Source organism: Leucopleurus acutus, assembly GCF_964270905.1.
Source record: "Leucopleurus acutus genome assembly, chromosome: 2".
NCBI lineage: Eukaryota > Metazoa > Chordata > Mammalia > Artiodactyla > Delphinidae > Leucopleurus > Leucopleurus acutus.
Window position 1 is genome coordinate 66,066,952 of NC_139143.1, and position 22,879 is coordinate 66,089,830.

The 22,879-nt window shown below is 38.6% G+C and overlaps 1 protein-coding gene across 1 annotated transcript in view; it reads right to left on the minus strand.

Annotated features, from left to right (window-relative positions):
- The window catches only part of MROH9 (maestro heat like repeat family member 9), a gene marked incomplete at both ends in the record, with an annotated part of 74,278 nt that overhangs the window by 21,339 nt on the left and 30,060 nt on the right, over positions 1-22,879 (minus strand). Inside the window, 4 exons of the mRNA XM_082858450.1 lie at positions 5,749-5,891; positions 7,064-7,229; positions 9,556-9,710; positions 20,819-20,968. Of these exons, the coding sequence (XP_082714576.1) occupies positions 5,749-5,891; positions 7,064-7,229; positions 9,556-9,710; positions 20,819-20,968 (614 nt within the window). The remainder of the gene's footprint in view (positions 1-5,748; positions 5,892-7,063; positions 7,230-9,555; positions 9,711-20,818; positions 20,969-22,879) is intronic.

A 22,879-nucleotide genomic window follows, 5' to 3' on the forward strand; every position in this document is an offset into this window, starting at 1 on the left:
ATTCTGACTGGTGTGAGATGATATCTCATTGTAGTTTTGATTTGCATTTCTCTAATGATTAATGATGTTGAGCATTCTTTCATGTGTTTGTTGGCAGTCTGTATATCTTCTTTGGAGAAATGTCTATTTAGGTCTTCTGCCCATTTTTGGATTGGGTTGTTTGCTTTTTGGTTATTGAGCTGCATGAGCTGCTTGTAAATTTTGGAGATTAATCCTTTGTCGGTTGCTTCATTTGCAAATATTTTCTCCCATTCTGAGGGTTGTCTTTTGGTCTTGTTTATGGTTTCCTTTGCTGTGCAAAAGCTTTGAAGTTTCATTAGGTCCCATTTGTTTATTTTTGTTTTTATTTCCATTACTCTAGGAGGTGGGTCAGAAAGGATCTTGCTGTGATTTATGTCATAGAGTGTTCTGCCTATGTTTTCTTCTAAGAGTTTGATAGTTTCTGGCCTTATATTTAGGTCTTTAATCCATTTTGAGCTTATTTTTGTGTATGGTGTTAGGGAGTGATCTAATCTCATACCTTTACATGTACCTGTCCAGTTTTCCCAGCACCACTTATTGAAGAGGCTGTCCTTTCTCCACTGTACATTCCTGCCACCTTTATCAAAGATAAGGTGTCCATATGTGCATGGGTTTATCTCTGGGCTTTCTATCCTGTTCCATTGATCTATCTTTCTGTTTTTGTGCCAGTACCATACCGTCTTGATAACTGTAGCTTTGTAGTATAGTCTGAAGTCAGGGAGCCTGATTCCTCCAGTTGCTTTTTTCGTTCTCAAGATTGCTTTGGCTATTCGGGGTCTTTTGTGTTTCCATACAAATTGCGAAATTTTTTGTTCTAGTTCTGTGAAAAATGCCAGTGGTAGTTTGATAGGGATTGCATTGAATCTATAGATTGCTTTGGGTAGTAGAGTCATTTTCACAATGTTGATTCTTCCAATCCAAGAACATGGTATATCTCTCCATCTATTTGTATCATCTTTAATTTCTTTCATCAGTGTCTTATAATTTTCTGCATACAGGTCTTTTGTCTCCTTAGGTAGGTTTATTCCTAGATATTTTATTCTTTTTGTTGCAATGGTAAATGGGAGTGTTTTCTTGATTTCACTTTCAGATTTTTCATCATTAGTATATAGGAATGCCAGAGATTTCTGTGCATTAATTTTGTATCCTGCCACTTTACCAAATTCATTGATTAGCTCTAGTAGTTTCCTGGTAGCATCTTTAGGATTCTCTATGTATAGGATCATGTCATCTGCAAACAGTGACAGCTTTACTTCTTCTTTTCCGATTTGGATTCCTTTTATTTCCTTTTCTTCTCTGATTGCTGTGGCTCAAACTTCCAAAACTATGTTGAATAAGAGTGGTGAGAGTGGGCAACCTTGTCTTGTTCCTGATCTTAGTGGAAATGCTTTCAGTTTTTCACCATTGAGGATGATGTTTGCTGTGGGCTTGTCATATATGGCCTTTATTATGTTGAGGAAAGTTCCCTCTATGCCTACTTTCTGCAAGGTTTTTATCATAAATGGGTGTTGAATTTTGTCAAAAGCTTTCTCTGCATCTATTGAGATGATCATATGGTTTTTCTTCTTCAATTTGTTAATATGGTTTATCACATTGATAGATTTGCGTATATTGAAGAATCCTTGCATTCCTGGAATAAACCCCACTTGATCATGGTGTATGATCCTTTTAATGTGCTGTTGGATTCTGTTTGCTAGTATTTTGTTGAGGATTTTTGCATCTATGTTCATCAGTGATATTGGCCTGTAGTTTTCTTTCTTTGTGACATCCTTGTCTGGTTTTGGTATCAAGGTGATGGTGGCCTCGTAGAATGAGTTTGGGAGTGTTCCTCCCTCTGCTATATTTTGGAAGAGTTTGAGAAGGATAGGTGTTAGCTCTTCTCTAAATGTTTGATAGAATTCGCCTGTGAAGCCATCTGGTCCTGGGCTTTTCTTTGTTGGAAGATTTTTAATCAGTTTCAATTTCAGTGCTTGTGATTGGTCTGTTCATATTTTCTATTTCTTCCTGATTCAGTCTTGGCAGGTTGTGCATTTCTAAGAATTTGTCCATTTCTTCCAGATTGTCCATTTTATTGGCATAGAGTTGCTTGTAGTAATCTCTCATGATCTCTTTTATTTCTGCAGTGTCAGTTGTTACCTCTCCTTTTTCATTTCTAATTCTATTGATTTGAGTCTTCTCCCTTTTTTTCTTGATGAGTCTGGCTATGGTTTATCTATTCTGTTTATCTTCTCAAAGAACCAGCTTTTAGTTTTATTGATCTTTGCTATTGTTTCCTTTATTTCCTTTTCATTTATTTCTGATCTGATTTTTATGATTTCTTTCCTTCTGCTAGCTTTGGGGTTTTTTTGTTCTTCTTTCTCTAATTGCTTGAGGTGCAAGGTTAGGTTGTTTATTCTAGATGTTTCCTGCTTCTTAAGATGGGCTTGTATTGCTATAAACTTCCCCCTTAGAACTGCTTTTGCTGCATCCCACAAGTTTTGGGTCGTTGTGTCTCCATTGTCATTTGCTTCTAGGTATTTTTTGATTTCCTCTTTGATTTCTTCAGTGATCACTTCATTATTAAGTAGTGTATTGTTTAGCCTCCATGTGTTTGTATTTTTTACAGATCTTTTCTTGTAATTGATATCTAGTCTGATGGCATTGTGGTCAGAAAAGATACTTGATACAATTTCAATTTTCTTAAATTTACCAAGGCTTGATTTGTGACCCAAGATATGATCTATCCTGGAGAATGTTCCATGAGCACTTGAGAAAAATGTGTATTCTGTTGTTTTTGGATGGAGTGTCCTATAAATATCAATTAAGTCCATCTTGTTTTATGTATCATTTAAAGCTTGTGTTTCCTTATTTATTTTCATTTTGGATGATCTGTCCATGGGTGAAAGTGGAGTGTTTAAGTCTCCTACTATGAATGTGTTACTGTCGATTTCCCCTTTTATGGCTGTTAGTATTTGCCTTATGTATTGAGGTGCTCCTATGTTGGGTGCATAAATATTTACAATTGTTATATCTTCTTCTTGGATCGATCCCTTGATCATTATGTAGTGTCCTTCTTTGTCTCTTTTAATAGTCCTTATTTTAAAGTCTATTTTGTCTGATATGAGAATTGCTACTCCAGCTTTCTTTTGGTTTCCATTTGCATGGAATATCTTTTTCCATCCCCTTACTTTCAGTCTGTATGTGTCTCTAGGTCTGAAGTGGGTCTCTTGTAGACAGCATATATATGGGTCTTGTTTTTGTATCCATTCAGCTAATCTGTGTCTTTTGGTGGGAGCATTTAGTCCATTTACATTTAAGGTAATTATCGATATGTATGTTCCTATTCCCATTTTCTAAATTGTTTTGGGTTCGTTATTATAGGTCTTTTCCTTCTCTTGTGTTTCTTGCCTAGAGAAGATCCTTTAGCATTTGTTGTAAAGCTGGTTTGGTGGTGCTGAACTCTCTCAGCTTTTGTTTGTCTGTAAAGGTTTTAATTTCTCCATCAAATCTGAATGAGATCCTTGCTGGGTAGAGTAGTCTTGGCTGCAGGTTTTTCTCCTTCATCACTTTCAGTATGTCCTGCCACTCCCTTCTGGCTTGTAGGGTTTCTGCTGAGAGATCAGCTGTTAACGTTATGGGGATTCCCTTATGTGTTATTTGTTGTTTTTCCCTTGCTGCTTTTAATATGCTTTCTTTGTATTTAATTTTTGACAGTTTGATTAATATGTGTCTTGGCGTATTTCTCCTTGGATTTATCCTGTATGGGACTCTCTGCGCTTCCTGGACTTGATTAACTATTTCCTTTCCCATATTAGGGAAGTTTTCAACTATAATCTCTTCAAATATCTTTTCAGTCCCTTTCTTTTTCTCTTCTTCTTCTGGAACCCCTATAATTCGAATGTTGGTGCGTTTAATGTTGTCCCAGAGGTCTCTGAGACTGTCCTCAGTTCTTTTCATTCTTTTTTCTTTATTCTGCTCTGCAGTAGTTATTTCCACTATTTTATCTTCCAGGTCACTTATCCGTTCTTCTGCCTCAGTTATTCTGCTATTGATCCCATCTAGAGTACTTTTAATTTCATTTATTGTGTTGTTCATCGTTGTTTGTTTCATCTTTAGTTCTTCTAGGTCCTTGTTAACTGATTCTTGCATTTTGTCCATTCTATTGTCCATTCTATCTCCAAGATTTCGGATCATCCTTACTATCATTATTCTGAATTCTTTTTCAGGTAAGCTGCCTATTTCCTCTTCATTGTTAGGTCTGGTGCATTTTTATCTTGCTCCTTTATCTGCTGTGTGTTTTTCTGTCTTCTCATTTTGCTTATCTTACTGTGTTTGGGGTCTCCTTTTTGCAGGCTGCAGGTTCGTAGTTCCTGCTGTTTTTGATGTCTGTCCCCAGTGGCTAAGGTTGGTTCAGTGGGTTGTGTAGGTTTCCTGGTGGAGGGGACTAGTGCCTGTGTTGTGGTGGATGAGGCTGGATCTTGTCTCTCTAGTGGGCAGGTTCACGTCTGGTGGTGTGTTTGGGGTGTCTGTGGCCTTACTATTATTTTAGGCAGCCTCTCTGCTAATGGGTGGGGTTGTGTTCCTGTCTTGCTAGTTGTTTGGCATAGGTTGTCCAGCACTGTGGCTTGCTGGCCGTTGAGTGAAGCTGGGTGCTGGTGTTAAGATGGAGGTCTCTGGGAGATTTTCGCCGTTTGATATTATGTGGAGCTGGGAGGTCTCTTGTTGACCAGTGTCCTGAAGTTGGCTCTCCTACCTCAGAGGCAGAGCCCTGACTCCTGGCTGGAGCACCAAGAGCTTTTCATCCACACGGCTCAGAATAAAAGGGAGAAAAAGTAGAGGGAATTAGTAGAAGTATGAGGAAAGAAAGAAGGAAAGGAGGGAAGGAAGGAAGGAAGAAAGAAAGAAAGAAGCAAAGAAGGAAAGAAGGGAAGAAAGGAGGGAGGGAGGGAGGGAGGAAGGAAGGAGGGAAAGAAGGAAAAAAGACAGAAAGAAGATACAGTAAAAATAAAATAAAGTATAATAAAATTATTGAATTAAAAAATTCTTATTTAGAAAAAAAAGAAGGGACGGATAGAACCTTAGGACAAATGTTGGAAGCAAAGCTATACAGACAAAATCTTACACAGAAGCATACACATACACCCTCACTAAAAGAGGTAAAGGGGGAAAAATCATAAATCTTGCTGTCAGAGACCACCTCCTCAATTTGGGATGATTCGTTGTCTTTTGGGAGGTCTGAGGTCTTCTGCCAGCGTTCAGTAGGTGTTCTGTAGGAGTTGTTCTACGTGTAGATGTATTTCTGGTGTATCTGTGGGGAGGAAGGTGATCTCCGCGTCTTACTCTTCCGCCATCTTCCACTACTGTTTGTGTGCACATTATTTTTACCTTACACGTAATTTACCCTGAGAGATCACTATCAGAGTAAATGGCAGAGCTAGTACATGTCTGGTTTTGGACCTGTTTTTCCTCCCTACTCTCTCTCTGCGTGGTGGCTTTCCTTTGTGGCAGGAATAAACCGTGTTCTGTGGGAGTGGTTTTTTATATACTGCATACACATTCAGGGAAGGTCCCAGCTTACTTCTAGGTACTTAGGATAGTTACTTTTCCAAAGGCATCCTACCCTGCAGAGGAGAGAAAACTGTAATAAATGAATATACTGCACAAGGGATTATATAGTTCCACATGAACCCAAGGGAGTAGAAATATTTGACAGCTGGAAGCTCATTTCTTATACCACTAGTATCTCACAAAGTCCTGTCCTCTGTCATCAGTCTCAGGTTGCTAGTGTAATAGAGTTGAAGCATGAGGGCCATCAAGAGCTGGGGGAAAAACTGGGCCACCGCTTGCTTGTAAGAACCAATAGGCAGCAATGTGCACAGGGCCTGGGATGCCTATAAGGGAAGGAAAAAGGAGTCAGGAATGTAACCGTCTTCCTTTAAACCCAGTCAGCAGTGGTGAGGTGGGTGGAAAGGCAGGGACTCTGCAACTCCTCCCCCAAATTCCTTGAAGGAAGCCTGAAGCATGCATGTGTATTCATTCATTCAATAACAGTTACTCAGTCCATTTTGAAGCAGGAACTGCACCAAGCATTCTCTGACCATGGGCTCCCAAATCACTATCAACAGTGCCTGATTGCCAAACCAGCAGGAAGCAAGCTGATTCTCAAGGAAGGCATACCTCCCAAGGCTCCATGCCTATGTGCTCATGAAGAATAGTCTTGCCAGTAACCCAGGTCCTCACAGTGCTTCAACAATCCAGGGCAGTGAAATATTTAAGGAGGGGCATGCCAGGTCAACTAACAAATTTTTTGGTCTACTGACCACTACAATACCCACTCTATCAGAGAAACACATCTCACCACCTCACATTTGTGGAGGATTATCCAGTTTTTCCCCTCTTATATGTCTGCAAGACTTGAATTTACTCCCAGGAGTGGCGATTTGGGTGCTTGGGAGATATATAATGATGGACACAAATGAGGTTTGGCCTTCACATGCCTATCAAGAGTCTGTGTGATCTGGCTGGTGGCTACCTCTCTGATACCATCTCCTACACCTTCACCGTTGCTCAGTACTCTCCAGATGTTTTGGCCTCCTTGCTTCACTGATATACCAGGTAAGCTCCCGTCACCACGTGGCTTTTGCCCTTCTCTCTGTCTAGAACTCTCATGCCCAGATATTTGCAAGGATCACTCCCTCACCTCATTCAGGTCTCTGATTCGATGTCACTGCAGCAGAGAGACCTGCCCTGACCAATTTACCTAAACCTTCCCTGCCACTTTCTTTTCCCCACCCCACTTTATATCTCTTCTAAGCTTTGTATCATCTGACAGATAACACATTTTTTTGGTTCATTGTCTGTGTCTCTTACAAGAATGTAAGCTTCATGATCGAGGTGTGACATGTAGTAGGCATTCAATAAATATGTGTTGAGTGAATGAATGAATGAATGAATGAGAGCCAGATTGTGTCAAGGAAGTATGACTCAGACTGCGGGCAGATAGGGATTTTCACGACTAAGAAAACAACACCAGGAAAAAGAAACACTCAGTTGTATTATTTACCGCCACGGGCATCATGTTAGTAGTGTCAAGAGAGAAATGTCTTCTTTCCGTTTTTCTTTCTTCCATTGTCCCAGGCTTTCCTTTCAGTATCAACAAGATTGTCTTCAGCACAAGTGGAGCCACACTTGACTCAGAACCAGCCGCCTGCCACATCAGCATCAGAATGCTGCAAACACAGCCCCCCATCCCCGATAATGAAAATCATACGTTTTTCATTTCCTACTCAACACTGTGACACAAATCAGGAAAAGAGTCTTGGTTTTACATCTTTATAGTGCGAAGAAACTGCAGACAAGTCCAAAACTAACTGATATTCCCATTTCCAAATGATCCCATTAAGTTTCTTGTCCTTGAAAACAGGGGAAGAATTTCAATATGGTCTTGTGGAAAATACAGACTGTAAGTCTGCAAGTTCATTTCCTACTGCTATTTAAATACCTGTCCAGCTCAATATCAGGAACTGATCAGCTTTCTGTACTCCATACTCTTCCCTCCCACCTTGTGACCTTGTTTGTCTAGGGATAATAAAGTATTTAAAAACTGGTACGGAAATACAAATTAATATATAAATAAATATATCAATTAAAAAACTAGGTAAAAAGCTAACTAAATTAAAGAAAAACTACATAACTTAAAAATTAGAAAAATTTAAAAACTAGGGCTTCCCTGGTGGCGCAGTGGTTGAGAGTCCGCCTGCCGATGCAGGAGACACGGGTTCGTGCCCCGGTCCGGGAAGATCCCACATGCCGCGGAGCGGCTGGGCCCGTGACCCATGGCCACTGAGCCTGCGTGTCCAGAGCCTGTGCTCTGCAGCGGGAGAGGCCACAACAGTGAGAGAGGCCCGCGTACCGCAAAAAAAACAAAACAAAACACTGAGCCATTTCCCCAAATGTCACACATATAGTCAGTGACACGGATGTAACTAGAACCCTGACTTCTCAATCTCCAATTCCTGAGCTCCTTTCCCTACATAACTGTCACACTTCAAGATTATCTTACCATTGCTCATCTTAAAAACTGATATATGTCAAGCCATGCTGGGTTCTGAACTCTGTCGTTCTTTCTCTTTGCATTTAGGTTCCTAATATGGGGGCCTGGTCCCTCAGAACATGGACACACCTATCTCTCTAGAACCCCAGTACTCAATTGCTTTTATCTGCAGGGCTTATTCATAGTACCATGCTTAGAACCGCATGGACATCAAATCTCTCAAGCCCTGTCTCATTCTCTTACCTCTTGATCACACCTTCTTTCTGTTTCTCTGTTTGAGCTTACCTACAAATCCCAGTTTTTCTACCTCAGTCCTCACCTACTATTGCACAAGACCTGCTAGTGACTATTTTAATTTTCACCTAATTCTAATTATGTTTGCTTTCTGGACCTCCTCAGTACACACTGTTTGTAATGGATTCATTGGAAGCTTTTATCTTATATCCATATGGGTATATTCACTCTCCTCAACAAAATGCTTGAAGGCTGGTAACTTTACACACAGTGGGTACTTAGTTCCTGAGTGAGAAAACACTGAGTCTTATGAATATTTTTAGTTTCCAAGAATTTTCTAAATAGTAAAATAGGAGTTTAAGCTTCCTAAAAAATACAATCTTTAAGTTGGAAATAGAAAGTCGGTCATATAATTGGTTTAGCATTTTGTTGATTTCATTGCCCTCTTACAGACATTAACTAATTTAATCCATATAACAGCTTTATAGATGAAAAGAACTTTCCTCATTTCACAGATGAGGAAATTGAGGATCAAGGAGTTTATGAAACTTACATGTCACACAGGATATAAGGGTCAAGGCTGGGATGCAATTCATTTTCATTTGTTTCCAAAGCCTGAATCCTTTCCATAATGTAATTTCCTGCCTTTTATACTGTTAATAGTAGAGAAGTAATACCTTCCCTTCCAATGTACAAACTATAGAAATGCAGTGGTGTGATTTAATAAGCTCCTCTAACGTGGCTGTTAGATTCATAGTGTCATGTAGGCTCACCTTAGCATACTTCCTTCTTAAATATTTCTCATGACCCTGGATCATGAATTTCAGATAAACAGTTAAGGGACAGGGACAGGTAAAATTCCCAATTATACCTGGGAATTTGAAATGTTTTATGATTTAATTGGTGGTTGGAAATATGTCTGTCCTTCATAAATGAGAAAAAAACACTATGAATTTTATCACATGTGGGGAAAAAACCATTATAAGTTTGAGAAGAGGTTTTTCAATGTGGGATATGCAGCAGAACACAATTTAAATCCTCAGATAAATAATAGCAACAGTTATGATTTCTTGATGGTCTACTGTGTGCCACATATTTTACCAAGATATGAATACTATAGATGATCTTGTTTAAGCCTTACAATCATCCTATGTGGTACAAAAATAGATATTCTCTTTCAGAAAAAAAGAAACCAGATCTGATTTGTTCAGGTCTGTCTGACTCTGGAGACTGAACAAACTCTGTGGAAGGGGTGAGAGGGGCCTTACTTGTCTGCTGGGACTGGGTAGTCCATAAGTTGAAAGATGACCTTCTTTGGTGAAGTACGTGTCAACAAGGTAATGACCCTCAACATAACTTGCTTCAAAATGGGAGAAGCATTTCCACACAATTGTTTATAAATAACATCCACAATTTTAGACACCTGGAAAAGCAATTTCACAGGTCAACAAGAGTCTCTAGTTGCACAGCCACCTCTAACCGAGGCGTTTCTTAGACAAAAGAATTCAGTCTTTCTCAGAATGACCAAGGCAGCAATTAACATACAAATAAGCACTAGAGGAAAGCATATTTATGTGTATTACTACACAATGAAAATGTTTATTTGGATGAGAAATAAACATATGCATTTATTTTTTTCTTCCGATTTTATTGAGATATAGTTGTCATAAAGCACTGTATAAGTTTAAAGTGTATAGCATAACGATTTGACTTACATCGTGAAATTATTACCACAATAAGTTTAGTAAACATCTATCACCTCATATAGATACAAAATAAAAGGAAAAGAGAAAATATTTCCTATGAAGAGAACTCTTAGGATTTACTCTCTCAGTAACTTTCATATATAACATAAAGCAGTGTTAATTACATTTACCATGCTGTGCATTACATCCCTAGTACTTATTTATCTTCTAACTGGAAATTACCCCTCCCACCAGCCTCTGGTAACCACAAATCTGATCTCCTTTTGAATGAGTTTGTTTATTTATTTTTGAAGTATAATTAACCTATAACACTATGTTAATTCCTGGTGCACAACATAGTGATTCTGTATTTCTATACGTTACAAAATGTTCACCATGTTAAATGTAGTTACCATCTGTCATTGTGCAAAGATACTATATTATTCTTGATTTTATAAGTTTCCCACACTGTACATTTTGTCCCCATTACTCACCAGAGTCTATGTCTCCAGGTGAGTCCAAGTTGCCTCCTGCCTCTCTAGGAGGCTCTCCAAGATCAGTAAGTGGGTCTGACCCAGGCTCCTTTCAAATTACTGCTTCTGCCCTGGGTCTTGTGGAGCATGTGAGGTTTACTATGTCCCCTTTAAGAGTGAAGTCTTTGTTTCTAACAGCCCTCTGGCTCTCCTGAAAGCAAGCCCCACAGACCTTCAAAGCCAGATGTTCTGGGGGCCCATCTTTCTGGTGCAGGACCCCCAGGCTGGGTAGCCCAATGTGGGGTTTCGACCCCTCGCTCCTTGGGCAGAACCTCTGAAATTGTGATTATCCTCCTGTTTGTGGGTCACCTCCTTGGGGGTGTGGATATTGACTATACAGTGTCTCTGCCCTTCCTACTCATCTCATTGTGCTTCCTTCTTTACAGCTTTAGTTGTAGATTTTTTCTGCTAGTTTTCTGGTCTTTCTCATCAATAGTTGCTCTGTAAATAGTTGTAATTTTGGTGTACCTGTTGGAGTAGGTGAGCTCAGGGCCCTCCTATTCTGCCATCTTGGCTGCCTCCCAATCTATATGCATTTATGGATAGTGGGAGAATACCCATTTTTTTTTTTTTTAAAAAAGTTTATTTTGGATGGGTAGACTTTATTGTATAAAACATATAAGCTCAATTCAAAAAGGATATGTACAATATAATTTGAGTCCTTTAAAAAGAAAGTCAAAATAATGGAACAGAATAACAAGAGAACAATATACTTCTGAAAACATTTTGACAATTAAAGGAGATATGAATCTATGTTTTGAAGGAGTGAACTATGTGTTGAGGGAATGGACTAGAATGGTAAAAACTGAATCATAATCTTTCAAATTTTCTTTATAGGCTCCAAGTTAGTTTTATTTTTTCTTTGTTTTCTGGCTGTATTCTTTTTTTTAAAAAATTATTATTATTTTTAACATCTTTATAGGAGTATAATTGCTTTACAATGGTGTGTTAGTTTCTGCTTTATAACAAAGTGAATCAGTTATACATGTACATATGTTCCCATATCTCTTCCCTCTTGCGTCTCCCTCCCTCCCACCCTCCCTATCCCACCCCTCTAGGTGGTCACAAACCATTGAGCTGATCTCCCTGTGCTATGCAGCTGCTTCCCACTTGCTATCTATTTTACGTTTGGTAGTATATATATGTCCATGCCACTCTCTCACTTTGTCCCAGCTTATCCTTCCCCCTCCTCATATCCTCAAGTCCATTCTCTAGTAGGTCTGTGTCTTTATTCCTGTCTTACCCCTAGGTTCTTCATGACCTTTTTTTTTTCCCCCTTAGATTCCATATATATGTGTTAGCATACGGTACTTGTTTTTATCTTTCTGACTTACTTCACTCTGTATGACAGACTCTAGGTCCATCCACCTCACTACAAATATCTCAATTTCGTTTCTTTTCATGGCTGAGTAATATTCCACTGTATATATGTGCCACATCTTCTTTATCCATTCATCTGATGATGGACACTTAGGTTGCTTCCATGTCCTGGCTATTGTAAATAGAGCTGCAATGAACATTTTGGTACATGACTCTTTTTGAATTATGGTTTTCTCTGGGTATATGCCCAGTAGGGGGGTTGCTGGGTCATATGGTATTTCTGTTTGTAGTTTTTTAAGGCACCTCCGTACTGTTCTCCACAGTGGCTGTAACAATTTACATTCCCACCAACAGAGCAAGAGTGTTCCCTTTTCTCCACACCCTCTCCAGCATTTATTGTTTCTAGATTTTTTGATGATGGCCATTCTGACTCGTGTGAGATGATAACTCATTGTAGTTTTGATTTGCATTTCTCTAATGATTAATGATGTTGAGCATTCTTTCATGTGTTTGTTGGCAGTGTGTATATCTTCTTTGGAGAAATGTCTATTTAGGTCTTCTGCCCATTTTTGGATTGGGTTGTTTGTTTTTTGTTATGGAGCTGCATGAGCTGCTTGTAAATCTTGGAGATTAATCCTTTGTCGGTTGCTTCATTTGCAAATATTTTCTCCCATTCTGAGGGTTGTCTTTTGGTCTTGTTTATGGTTTCCTTTGCTGTGCAAAAGCTTTGAAGTTTCATTAGGTCCCATTTGTTTATTTTTGTTTTTATTTCCATTTCTCTAGGAGGTGGGTCAAAAAGGATCTTGCTGTGATTTATGTCACAGAGTGTTCTTCCTATGTTTTCCTCTAAGAGTTTTATAGTGTCCAGTCTTACATTTAGGTCTCAAATCCATTTTGAGTTTGTTTTTGTGTATGGTGTTAGGGAGTGTTCTAATTTCATTCTTTTCCATATAGCTGTCCAGTTTTCCCAGCACCACTTATTGAAGAAACTGTCTTTTCTCCATTGTATATCCTTCCCTATTTTGTCACAGATTAGTTGACCATAGATGCGTGGGTTTATCTCTGGGCTTTCTGTCTTGTTCCATTGATCTATCTTTCTGCTTTTGTGCCAGTACCATATTGTCTTGATTACTGTAGCTTTGTAGTATAGTCTGAAGGCAGAGAGTCTGATTCTTCCAGCTCCATTTTTTTCCCTCAAGACTGCTTTGGCTATTTGGAATCTTTTGTGTCTCCATACAAATTTTAAGATTTTTTATTCTGGTTCCGTAAAAAAATGCCATTGGTAATATGATAGGGATTGCATTGAATGTGTAGATTGCTTGGGGTAGTATAGTCATTTTCAAAATATTGATTCTTCCAATCCAAGAACATGGTATATCTCTCCATCTGTTGGTATCATCTTTAGTTTCTTTCATCAGTGTCTTATAGTTTTCTACATAAAGTTCTTTTTTCTCCCTAGGTAGGTTTATTCCTAGGTATTTTATTCTTTTTGCTGCAGTGGTAAATGAGACTGTTTCCTTAATTTCTCTTTCAGATTTTTCATCATTAGTGTATAGGAATGCAAGAGATTTCTGTGCATTAATTTTGTATCCTGCAACTTTACCAAATTCATTGATTAGCTCTAGTAGTTTTCTGGTGGCATCTTTAGGATTCTCTATGTATAGTATCATGTCATCTGCAAACAGTGACAGTTTTACTTCTTCTTTTCCAATTTGTATTCCTTTTATTTCTTTTTCTTCTCTGACTGCCGTGGCTAGGACTTCCAAAACTATCTTGAATAATAGTGGTGAGAGTGGACATCCTTGTCTTGTTCTTGATCTTAGAGGAAATGCTTTCAGTTTTTCACCATTGAGAATGATGTTTGCTGTGGATTTGTCATATATGGCCTTTATTATGTTCAGGTAGGTTCCCTCTATGCCCACTTTCTGGAGAGTTTTTATCATAAATGAGTATTGAAGTTTGTCGGAAGCTTTTTCTGCATCTATTGAGATGATCATATGGTTTTTATTCTTCAATTTGTTAATATGATGTATCACATTGATTGATTTGCATATATCGAGGAATCCTTGCATCCCTGGGATAAATCCCACTTGATCATGGTGTATGACCCGTTTAATGTGTTGTTGTATTCTGTTTGCTAGTATTTTGTTGGGGATTTTTGCATCTATATTCATCAGTGATATTGGTCTGTAATTTTCTTTTTTTTTGTAGTATCTTTGTCTGGTTTTGGTATCAGGGTGATGGTGGCCTAATAGAATGAGTTTGGGAGTGTTCCTTCCTTCGCAGTTTTTTGGAAGAGTTTGAGAAGGATGGGTGCTAACTCTTCTCTAAATGTATGATAGAATTCACCTGTGAAGCCATCTGGTCCTGGACTTTCGTTTGTTGGAAGATTTTTATTCACGGTTTCAATTTCATGACTTGTGATTTGTCTGTTCATATTTTCTATTTCTTACTGGTTCAGTCTTTGCAGGTTGTACCTTTCTAAGAGTTTGTCCCTTTCTTCTAGGTTGTCCATTTTATTGGCATACAGTTGCTTGTAGTAATGTCTTATGGTCCTTTGTATTTCTGTGGTGTCTGTTATACCTTCTCCTTTTTCATTTCTAATTTTATTGATTTGGACCCTCTAGTTTTTCTTCTTGGTGAGGCGGCTAAAGGTTTATCACTTTTAAAAATGTTTTCAGATAATGAGCTTTTATTTTCATTAATCTTTTCTACTGCTTCCTTGGTCTCTATTTCATTTATTTCTGCTCTGAACTTTATGATTTCTTTCCACCTACTAACTTTGGGTTTGGTTTGTTTTTCTTTCTCTAGTTGCTTTAGGTGTAAGGTTAGGTTGTTCATTTGAGATTTTTCTTGTTTTCTGAAGTAAGCTTGTATCGCTACAGACTTCCCTGTTAGAACTCCTTTTGCTGCATCCCATAGATTTTGGATCGTTGTTTTCATTTTTATCTGTCTCTAGGTATTTTTTGATTTCCTCTTTGATTTCTTCAGTGATCTATTTGTTGTTTAGTAGCATATTGTTTAGCATCCATGTGTTTGTGTTTTTTACAGTGTTTTCTTATAGTTGATTTCTAATCTCATAGAATTGTGGGTGGAATAAATGCTTGATATGATTTCAGTTTTCTTAAATTTACTTAGGCTTGCTTTGTGGCTAGCATGTGATCTATCCTGGAGAATATTCCATGTAAACTTGAAAAGAATGTGTATTCTACTTCTTTCAGATAGAATGCTCTTTAAATGTCAATTAAGTTCATCTGGTCTAATGAGTCATTTAACACTATTATTGTGTTACTGTTAATTTCTCCTTTTTTGTCTGATAATGTTTGCCTTGTACATTGAGGTGCTCCTATGTTGGGGGCATAAAAATTTACAATTGTTGTTTCTTCTTCTTGGGTTGATCCCTTGATCATTATGTAGTGTCCTTCCTTGTCTCTGGTAACAGTCTTTATATTAAAGTCTATTTTGTCTGATATGAGTATTGCTACTCCCACTCTCTTTTGATTTCCATTTGCATGGAATATCTTTTTCCATCCCCTCACTTTCAGTCTTTATGTGTCCCTAGATCTGAAGTGGGTATCTTGTAGGCAACGTATATATGAGTCTTATTTTTGTATCCATTCAGCCAATCTGCGTCATTTGGTTGGAGCATTTAACCCATCTACATTTAAGGTAATTATTGATATGGATGTTCTTATTGCCATTTTGTTAATTGTTTTGAATTTGTTTTCTGTAGGTCTTTTTTCTTTCCCTTTCCTCTTTTGTTCTCTTGTGATTTGATGACTATCCTTAGTGTTGTGTTTGGATTCCTTTTTCTTTTTTGTGTTTATATCCATTATAGATTTTTGTTTTGCAGTTACCATGAGGTTTTGGTATAGTAGTCTCTCTCTCTATATATATACACACACATGATTGTTTTACGTTGCTGATAATCTTAATTTCAAATGCATTTAAAATATCTTGCATTTGTACTCTCCTCCTCTCATGATTACTGATTTTGAGATCATATTTGTGTGTGGATAATTTCCTACATTTACTGTAAGTTTGCCTTTACAGGTGAGCTACCACTCTCATAATTTTCTTGTTTCTAGTTGTGGCCTTTTCTTTTCCAGTTAGAGCAGTTCCTTTACCATTTATTGTAAAGCTCGTTTGGTGGTGCTGAGTTCTTTTAGCTTTTGCTTGTCTGTAAAGCTTTTGATTTCTCTATTGAATCTGAACGAGAGCCTTGCTGGGTAGGGTATTCTTGGTTGTAGGTTTTTCCCTTTCATCACTTTAAATATATCATGCCACCCACTTCTGGCCTGCAGAGTTTCTGCTGACAAATCAGCTGATTCCCTTGTATGTTATTTTTTTGCTTTTCCCTTGTTGCTTTTAATGTTTTCTCTGTCTTTAATTTTTGTCCATTTGATTACTATGTGTTTAGGTGTGTTCTTCCTTGAGTTAATCCTTTATGGGATTCTCTGTGCTTCCTGAACTTGGGTGATTGTTTCCTTTCCCATGTAAGGGAAGTTTTCAGCTATTATCTCTTCAAATATTTTCTCTGGCCATTTCTCTCCCCCTTTATTTCTGGGACCTCTATAATGTGAATGTTGGTGCCTATGACCTTGTCCCAGAGGTCTCTTAAACTGTCTCCATTTACTTTCATTCTATTTTCTTTATTCTGCTCTGAAGTGGTGATTTCCACCATTGTGTCTTCCAGCTCACTGATTCATTCTTCTGCCTCATTTATTCTGCTATTAATTCCTTCTAGTGTATTTTTCATTTCAGTTATTGTATTCTTATTTTCTAACTCTCTGATGAAAAGTTCTTGTAATTTCTTGCTCTGTGCATCCGTTCTTTTCCCGAGTTCTTTTATCATCTTTAAGTTCATTACTCTAAACTGTTTCTTGGGTAGATTGCCTATCTCCACTTCACTTAGTTGTTCTTCTGGGGTTTTATCTTGTTCATTTTGTCTGGAATATATTCCTTTTTCATCTCTTTTTTTTTTTAATTTCTATTTGTATTTAATTTCTGTAGTAGCTTAGTTATGTTTCTCAACCTTGAAGAAGTGGCCCTCAGTAGGGGATGTCCTTTGTGTCACAGCAATACACTTTCCTCTTATCACCAAATGGCCAGGGACTAGGGGGTCCCAGGGTAGGTTCTGACCTGTGTTTGCACACTCAGTTCTGCAGCCTGTGGGATCATAATTTTCTTGCTTCTGGTGCCTGCCCCTTGGTGGGTGAGGCTGGTTTAGAGGCTTGTGCAGGCTTCCTGGTGAGAGGATCCAGTGCCTGCCTTCTGGTTGGTGGACCTGGGTCTTGGTCCTCTGGTGGGCAGGGCCATGTCAAGGGGTGTGTCTGTTCGTGGCTATGGGCTCAGGAAGTCTTTAGACAGCATGTTTGCTGATGGGTGTGGCTGTGTTCCCACCTTGTTGGTTGTTTGGCCTGAGGAATCCCAACACTGGAGCCCACAGGCTGTTGGGTGAGGCCAGATCTCAGTGCCAAGGACCCAAGCAAGATATCTTCCTCCAGCCAGAGTTCACATAGATGAACACTCCCTGATATGTCCACCACCAGCTTTTATGACCCCAGAGAGAGCCACAGCTGCTCCCTGCCTTCCCAGGAGACCCTCCAAGACCAGCAGGTAAGTCTGGCCCAGGCTTCTATGAAATCACTGTTTTGCCCTGGGTCCCAGTATGCACAAGAACTTGTGTGTGCCAAGACTGGAGTCTCTGTTTCCCCCAGTCCTATGGAGCTCCTGCAGTCAAGCTCCATTGGCCTTCAAAGCCAAATACTCAGGGAGCTCCACCTCCTGATTCTGAGGAGACTGCCATGGAGCTCAGAGCTCTCACTCCTGTGGGAGAACTTATGTGATATGATTATTCTCCAGTTTGTGGGTCGCCCACCTGGATGGTATGGGATTTGGTTATATCACTAGTGTGCCCCTTGTACCATCTCATTGTGGTTTCTTCTTTGTGTCTTTGGATGTAGAATATCTTTTTAAAAATAGATCTTTATTGGAGTATAATTGCTTCACAATACTGTGCTAGTTTCTGTTGCACAACAAAGCGAATCAGCCATATGCATACACATGTCCCCATATCCCCTCCCTCTTGAGCCTCCCTCCCACCCTCCCTCTCCCATCCCTCTAGGTCATCACAAAGCACTGAGCCGATTTCCCTGTGCTATGCGGCTGCTTCCCACCAGCCAGCTGTTTTACATTCGGTAGTGTATATATGTTGATGCTACTCTCACTTCGCCCCAGCTTTGCCCTCCCACCCCATGTCCTCAAGTCCATTTTCTATGTCTACCTCTTTATTCCTGCCTTGCAATATCTTTTTTGGTAGGCTCCCGTCTTTTTTGTCAGTTGTTGTTCAGCAGTTGTGATTTTGGTGTACTTGTGAGAGGAGGTGAACTCAGGTCTTTCTACTCCACCATCTTGTCTCCAATCCCTCTTCATGTTTGAATAAGGAGAGTTTTAGCTAGACCTGGAATTTTTCTCAAACCAATGGTTGTATATTCAACATCAAATTTAATCTACCCACGTAGAGAACGGACTTGAGGTTATGGGGAGGGGGAAGGGTGAGCTGTGACGGGGCGAGAGAGAGTCATGGACATATACACACTAACAAACGTAGTAAGGTAGATAGCTAGTGGGAAGCAGCCACATGGCACAGGGATATTGGCTCGGTGCTTTGTGACAGCCTGGAGGGGTGGGATAGGGAGGGTGGGAGGGAGGGAGACGCAAGAGGGAAGAGATATGGGAACATATGTATATGTATAACTGATTCACTTTGTTATAAAGCAGAAACTAACACACCATTGTAAAGCAATTATACCCCAATAAAGATGTTAAAAAAAAAAATTTAATCTACCCAGATCACCTCACTTCTTATTTTGAAAGTACTTCTCAGAGACCATAAGCTGAAAAGTTGTTTGATGTAAATTTACATTCCATTGCAATTGCCTCGTATACAATTGAATTATCTGTGTCCAACCCTCTACTCTAAACAAACAAAATGAAGTGTTTATTGTAAAACATTCATCCCACCACATATGCTCCAAGGTAAACATGAAATGGGAGACATAAACCAGTGATCTTCTCCAGAGTTCTCTTAACTATTGGGTTTAGAGCTTTTTCTTCTCCTCCTCCTCCTCCTACTTTAAATGCAGCATGCCCCTAAAATAAGCCAGCTATGTTACTGTATGCTCAATTGTAGAAATGATGATTTCCTTCAATCCTCAAGGAAAGACGTGCTGTGTTAGATTTAGTTAGAAATAGTAAGCCCACAAACTATACTTTCAATTTAGGAGATTTTCAGGATAATTTTAATGCAATTTTTCATTATAACTGACTTTAGAATCCAACCCTGTTTAAGCCAAGAATCCAGTGTATTCAGTAGTTCAATTGTTTGTGGGAGCTGGGGTGGGGAAATAAGTTGCTGAACCCCATTTTTGTTCAGTTTATTTCTCCATGTTTAATGATTTCATTGTAGCACAGGCTAGGTTTACACATCTAGTTTTCCAATTGGCTTCTTGTCTTCTCTAGGACCTGATATGGTTTTACCTAGCCTCCTTTTCTCACTGCATGAGAGGAGAACTTTTATTTTGTTAAAGAAATAACTGCTGCCCTCCAGCTTTCCCCTTGGTCTGCATGCCTTTTGGAATGCTCCTGTCTGTAGAAGCATGAGAGTTTGTAAGAAGCATTATTTCCCCTTTCCTGCTCTCTGAGTTTGAGTGCAAGCACTCAGTTTATCTACAATCACATAACACTGCTATGTCAGGAGAGGGAACTGGGAGTTCAGCCCTTATGTCTCCATCAGGGCTGGTTTCATGGGCATGTGACCTATGCTTTTGCACAAGGTCCCACATTCAGAAGGTCCTTCACTTTGTTTAAACCTCTGCTGTCGTCATATTGAAATTTTTAATAAGTTTTTCCTTGAGTTTGTGTTTTGTAAGTGAAGTCCCATGGGACAATGGAGCCTCTGTGTGTGTGTGTGTGGCAGTATGAGAGTCAGCTACGGTTCCTGCAGCCTCATTCAGAGGCAGCATTCACAATTCCCTAAGAACACAGAATTTCAGTAGACCCATGATGTGCAGGGGTTAAGTGGGAAATCAAAGCAGGTATAAGATAAACATTTATTGATGCCTCAACCACTTAGGCTGAAAATGATGACATAGAAGGAAAGAGAAAGATGTGGCAATCCATAAATTCTTTTCCTTTCAATCTTTCCTTACTCACGAACAAAATGAAGATAGAGAGTGTTAATAGAATGTGTGAATGACAAGGAGTGAAATAAAGACAATTAAGGTAGTTTTGTGTAGTGTTTACCACTCTTCTGGTAAGAATAAAATACATATGCATGCATGAAATATGAAATATGAATTGTAGTATTTTGTTAAGTTGTGTGCTCTTATATTTGCAGCTATGATTGGCATTGCACAATAGGAAGATGGATGGCAAAATGCATGCTAATATTATAAAATTTTAGTGCTTTTTTTAACTTAGAAAATAACACCATGACAAATTGAGAGAGAGATATGTTTCTACATCTAATATTTTTCTACATCTAATAGTAGTTTTTTTCTATGTTTTGAATAAGAAGCCCCACATTTCAGTTTGCACTGGGCCCCACAAATTATGTGGCCAGCCCTACAGCTAGCTGAGGGTTCTTAAAACTTTCCTTAATGGTTACACAGGGGATTTCAATTACAGTTACACAGGGGATTTCAATTACAGTTGTACTATTTTATTGTTGTTAAAGCATTTCTTTAAAATTTGAAGCAAGTATAGCAAAATGTACAATTTGGTGTGATTGGTGAGTGAATGTTCATTACATTATTTTGAAACTTTTCTGTATGCTTGAAATATTTCACACAAAAGCCTCATTTTATTGAAGTGACATAATGAACAATGGCAAGAAATATATATGAAAAGAAGTAGGCATATAACAAAGGCAGTAAGAGCCCATTAGAGAATACATTCTGCACTCCCCCGCTCATTGTCAAGTATCTTACCATGGTGACCTTATGGGCATAATATTCCAGAGTCGGTTTCAGTATGGTTGCTGCCTCGGATGCAGTTGTTTGATCAGGTGCAGAGAGTTTCATCAGGAGACTCCACACAAAGTCAGTTAGCAAGCGTGGCAATAAGGTTTGTCCTACACTCTGAAACCAAAAAGGAGAGTCATGATCTCAGGCCTTACTTATATCAAGAGAAGCAAGACAGCTGAACCCAGACATCCTGAGGGAAGCTTCAGGGCCAGGCAGGGCCATATGATTTTTGTGGGCCCTAGGCACCTTTGCTGCTGTGGGCCTTTTCCTCCATTAAAAAATATTAAAAATTATATTTTACAATTGTGTTGCTATTAAGATGACTGTAATTCAAGTTGAATTATATATATTTTTTCATCTGATTTTTAAAGCAATTAAAACATTTTTATCTGAATAAGTCAGCTCTGGGGGCAAGCCAGGGAGAAGTGGAAAATCATGGCATTGCAATTCAGAAGAACTATAAAATATTGATTTTATCCCATTTCAGCTATTCAAATACTAGAAATTATTATGAACTTCAGCTTTGGAAATGAATTTGCTCAGATCAGAAACAAGCATGATTTGTAGAAGATGAAGGAAAGGATGGGGTAAGAAAGGCAGGATCATTCAAAGGTGTGGACTTTTTCTCAGAGAAGTATCAAGAAGTGGGAAGAGAAAAAAAGGCCCATATGTCCACGATTGAGGTACAACAACTACAATTCAAACAATCTCTTTTTGAGTTAGAGGAATATCCATGGGCCATAAAATGTGAAAAAAATCACAATATTATGGATCTCTCAATTAAGAAAGATGAATGAACCACATTTCTTCTTTTTGTATATGTGTGTGTGTGTATATATATATATATATATTCAAAAAATATATATATATTCAAAATTTTCCTTTATGTGTGTGTGTGTGTGTGTGTGCCATTCTCTAAAATACAGAAAGTACTCAATATTGATAATAAAAGCTTTTCTCCATCCCGATTAAAGGAATTGAACATAGCTCTTTCTGGTCAATAGGGAAGGACTGAGGTCTGAGTGAAAATTGATGACCACCAGGCTCCCTCCTACTGGACAGAGGGGTGAGGGATAGTATTTTTGGAAAGCTATGAAAGATGGATAAAGGAGGGTCACTAAGGCTTGGTGAGGTGAACTGAATATTATAAATAGTTTGCTCTACTTTGAAAAAGCCAGATTTAATTATATAAGATGTTGAATTTTAAAAAATCATTGGAAGAGGGAATATTCTCTTTTGCATATTTTTTTATTCAACAAAATATTTTAGTTTGGTGTCTATTAAAATGTTGTAGAAGGAGCAATTCCTAGTGAAACATAGAGATAGTGTTAGAGGTTTCTGGTATGTCAAGGTTGAACAAAGAAGAACAAACCTGACTCCATATTGGATCTATTCCTTCAGCTCTAGCCTTTGTGCTCCATTGCCTGTGCTTAGTCATGCTAGCTTTGCACCTTTGTCTCAAACAGTAAGAGAATGTGGCCTATAACCTGGAATATACATACTAACCCTTTCTCAATATTCTGCCTCCCAGGCTTGACCTTTAAATGTATAACACGTTTCCATTCATATAGAGATAAAAAGTGCAGAATAGAAAATTATAGTTGTCTTGTTGGAGGTTTACGGGAACATTGTTACCAGACCTATCTGGACAGCTGCAAGAACAAAGGATTTCAGCACCAGTTAGTTTGTAGCAACCAGTCACACCTCCCCTCCCCTTTTAATGTAAAAGAAGCCTGAATTCTAACTCGGGTAAGATGGTTCTTTGGGACACTAGTCCACCATCTTCTTGGTCTGCTGGCTTTTCAAATAAAGTCACTATTTCTTGCCCTAACACCTCGTCTTTTGATTTATTGGTCTATTGTGCAGCGAACAGTATGAGTTTGGACTCAGTAACAAAGGTATAGATATGACAGTAGAGTATCAAATGATAGGGCTCCCTTTATAAAATGTGATCTAGCTCTCTTGGCTAAAAACCTTGATGCTTTTCCTCCTCTTTGCATCCTTAGGACTTTGTCTTTGGATATG